The sequence below is a fragment of the Lolium perenne genome, chromosome 7 (assembly GCF_019359855.2).
Source record: "Lolium perenne isolate Kyuss_39 chromosome 7, Kyuss_2.0, whole genome shotgun sequence".
NCBI classification, from domain to species: domain Eukaryota; kingdom Viridiplantae; phylum Streptophyta; class Magnoliopsida; order Poales; family Poaceae; genus Lolium; species Lolium perenne.
Genome location: NC_067250.2, coordinates 182,535,950 through 182,539,652, shown reverse-complemented (window position 1 = coordinate 182,539,652; position 3,703 = coordinate 182,535,950). Strand labels below are relative to the sequence as shown.

The 3,703-nt window shown below is 45.0% G+C and overlaps 1 protein-coding gene across 1 annotated transcript; it reads right to left on the bottom strand.

The window, feature by feature from the left end:
- Positions 1-2,002: 2,002 nt before the first annotated feature.
- Positions 2,003-3,027, bottom strand: LOC127314902 (uncharacterized). Its single transcript, XM_051345446.2, has one exon. It carries the CDS (start codon positions 2,967-2,969, stop codon positions 2,253-2,255), a length of 717 nt encoding a protein of 238 aa, XP_051201406.1. The 5' UTR covers positions 2,970-3,027; the 3' UTR covers positions 2,003-2,252.
- Between the last annotated feature and the right edge of the window lie 676 nt (positions 3,028-3,703).

Genomic DNA, 3,703 nt, shown 5'->3' with positions numbered 1-3,703 from the left:
TTTAAGTAATCCATACACGTTTTACATTTTGGGATGGAGGGAGTACTTTTCTTCTAAAAATCGATGTGCTATGCTAACTGTTCGCCCTTTTAACTTATGGTGAATTCCCCAGAGTATAACCCCAATTGTTGGGTAAACACCAAGTTAATAGGAGTTGGAGAAGAGCCAGAGGAAGCACAACATTATATGGCATCTATGAATAGAAATGGGTTGTGCACTCCATTTCAAGACCTAAGTGCACATATTTGGGTTGAGATACTGGTATGCCGATTATCCTTCTAATTCGTTGAAAGCATACTTTTATTTCAGATGTTCCAATGTTAACTGATGTATGGATTACCCCAATTGTAACATGTTTCATGTAGACAGGTGCAAATCAATTATTTATGTAGTTTATCATTTTCACTTGTATTTGCCAGTCTTCCCATTGACCTACACATGCACTAAAACCTGTTTGTGTCTATTCCATGTATAAGTTTTTTTTTTCAAGCATGGATTCCTAGGCGGTGATACCAATGTACTCTCAAGGTACTGCAACAATCCATCAAATTTAATTGTTTTATGTCCTTACAGTCATTATGATAATGTGTATTTAATCGAAACATGCATTCCGCATTGCTCACTGCCTTGTGTTCGATATAATGTCTAGCAAGGTCTTTTTTTGCAATCCTGGTAGAGGTCATGGTGAACACAGGAAACCATGTTCCTGTTGCTTTCATTACCAGCACAACTTAATGGAAATATATTTCTTTTCGGATGTAAGAAAATATTTGCTCTTTCTAGGACACTACATAACCATTTCAAGGCAAAAAAAAAAAAGTTTTAACATGTGAGATAGGAGGTACTCAAAGGAACTGAACTTGAAGATCTGTTTATTTTTCCTTGCTGGCTGGAGTGTACTCGGGGTAAAAACCTGAACTTGAGGCAGCAAAAAGACTTTCATTTTGTAGTGGCAGTAATGTTGGCTGCATGAATGCAAACATTTTACCTTCTATATTTCTTTTGTTTTTAGTAACATGATTTAAGTTGCATTACCTAACATTTGCTTTGCACGTGCACAATTACTTCTCATAATAATTAGAGAGTATTTATTCTCAGAATGGGAGCAAGAATTAGATTTACCATTCATGCCTAAAACATATCTTGAATTTTTGCACAAAAGAATCTGACTGATGTTACTATTTGTTCTTTTATATAGTATAGACATGGGAGGTATCTTACAAAATCAATACTGATGTTACTCTTTATTCTTATATATAAAGCTACTTTGTCTATCACTTTAAACAACACTTGTGGCTTCTGGCTTTGCTATTTCTTTTGAGCACCAACAAGTGCATGTTTGTGTGCACTTCGTTTTTAATAGATAAAAAGTATCAAACTTGGCAGAGAGTGATATATGTTCTGTCATGTGCAGATTGCAAGACCGAGAAAATCCTTTTAATGGCATAGAGATTGAGTTATATGACGATGGCAGGTATGGTTATGTATGCCAATTTGTAAACATGTTTTTTCATATGAATTTCGATGTCTTAAGATGTATGAGTAATCTTGCCGCACAATGCTTGCTGACTTAGTTTCGTAAATTTGAGGGTTATTCATCATAATATATAAGTAAGAAATGTATATGATTTCATTACTACTGTTTGCTATTTGTATGCCACACAACTTTCGTTTCTGGTTCATGATGTGAAATTCTTCTTATACGCCATGTAAATCTATTCCATTATATGAGATTTATCTTTGTAATAGATTACAATATTTATATTGCTATCTAAAATGAAGAAGATATTTTCAAGAATTCAGGTGATGATATTAGAGTAATTATCACTTTAGAATATAGAAAACATGACTTGTTTAGTGTATATATTTGCATTATTTGAGACGTGCGTGGCACGTGCAACCTTACTAGTAGAAGTAAACAAGCGAAATAAATCATGAATATAGGTTGTGTTGTATCTTATGCGTCTACAAAGGATCATCCAGAAATATGACAACGTCTATCTTGTATAAAGAGAAAAAATGATGTGTGAATATTTTTATTTTTTATATATTACAGTCTTACAGACGTAGACGCTGGTGTTCCAATAGTAACATATAAACCAAATATGTCCAGACCCCAGAGATGCAGAACATAACGTACTAGTACAACAGGAACATACAGATCATACAAATACATACTGAACTTGATGAGTGCACCAATAGCAGTGTTATATGGATAACATCACACCTATGTTTCATCAGGTATAGTTTGTTCACTTGCTCACGATTTCGATAGGCAGGTTGTAGTCCGGCTCTGCTTTCTGGCACGAGGGCTGCTGCTCCTGCCAACCCTGCTGCTGGTGCGCATCCACCATGTTCACCTTGCCACGTCGAACCATCACGCTGCCGCAGCTCGACACGTTGGCACCGCCGCACCGGTCGACGCGCACGGCGCCGCACCGGCTGACGTCCGCGGACCGGCACCGGTCGATGCCGAGCGCGCCGCACCAGTCGGCGCGCGCCTCGCGGCACCGCCCCAGCGTCACCTCCGAGCAGCTGCCCACGTCGGCCTCCCTGCACCGCCCGACGCGCAGCTCGCCGGCGCCGTGCACGCGCGCGGCGCCCTTGCACCTCCGGATGGAGACCGTGCCCGCGCGCTCCACGTCCGCGGACCGGCACCGCCTCACGGCCACCTCGGCCGCCCCGTCGACGCGCACCGCGTCGCACTTGTGGAACGACACGGCGCCGCACGCCTCGGCCGCCGCGAAGCCGCACCTGTGGAAGCGCACGTCGCCGCCTCCGCCACCGCGCACCACCACGTGCTGGAGCCTGCTCACCTCGAGGACGCCCGGGCTGACCACGGTGAGCGTGCCCCCGTTGCACCGCTGCACGCCCTCGTGGATGGTCGTCTCGGCGCCGTCGACGACCACGACGAACTGGTGGTGGACTGCTGTGGCGGAGGGAACGGCTTTCGGGTCCACGGCCACCATTTTGTTTTCGCTCCGGCTTGTGCTGACTCCTGAGTAGTTGGAGCTTGGAAGGCGAAGGTATTATACACGGCCATGTGTTGCTTAAGGGCTAAGGTAGCAACAAGTTAGTCACCGACTTGCTGTCAGATGAGCGCCGTTGATTGAGATGGGTTGTTTGAATTGCATTTTGCATTTATCGTCGAGTCTGTCAATAGAGCAACGAGCCAACGGGTACTGCCCAACCGTAAACACTAATCACGGGGGATTGAGCTTTTTTTTCTTTGAAAGGGAGCCAAAAGCTTTGCCTCATCCATTAACTAAAAATGAAGGTGCTCGGTTTTTAGGAGAAAACCGGGCGAAAACCTACAAAGACAGGGCCAAGCCCACACCCAGCCACACGACGCCGCGAATGGTGAAGGGCATACCGAGCCACCCTGGCTACCCACAGAAGCTACACAAACACGAAGCCCAAGTTGGCCCATGCCAAACAGATGGCTCCCTAAGAAAAAGCCGGTAGCTCCGATTTTGACGACGAGCCCCGGAGAGGAGATGCACAAGACCTGCGCCGAAAAGGACCTTCATCGCCAGACCGCCCCTCGAAGGTCATCGTACACCACCCAAAGGCAGATTCGACTTCACAGCAAGAGGAGACCAACCTGAAGACATTCGGACACGCCGGGACGGAGCCGACTAACACGGTCTTGCAGAAACCAAACCATGCTCAACACCATTGTCGTTGCCACCCAAGCCCACCG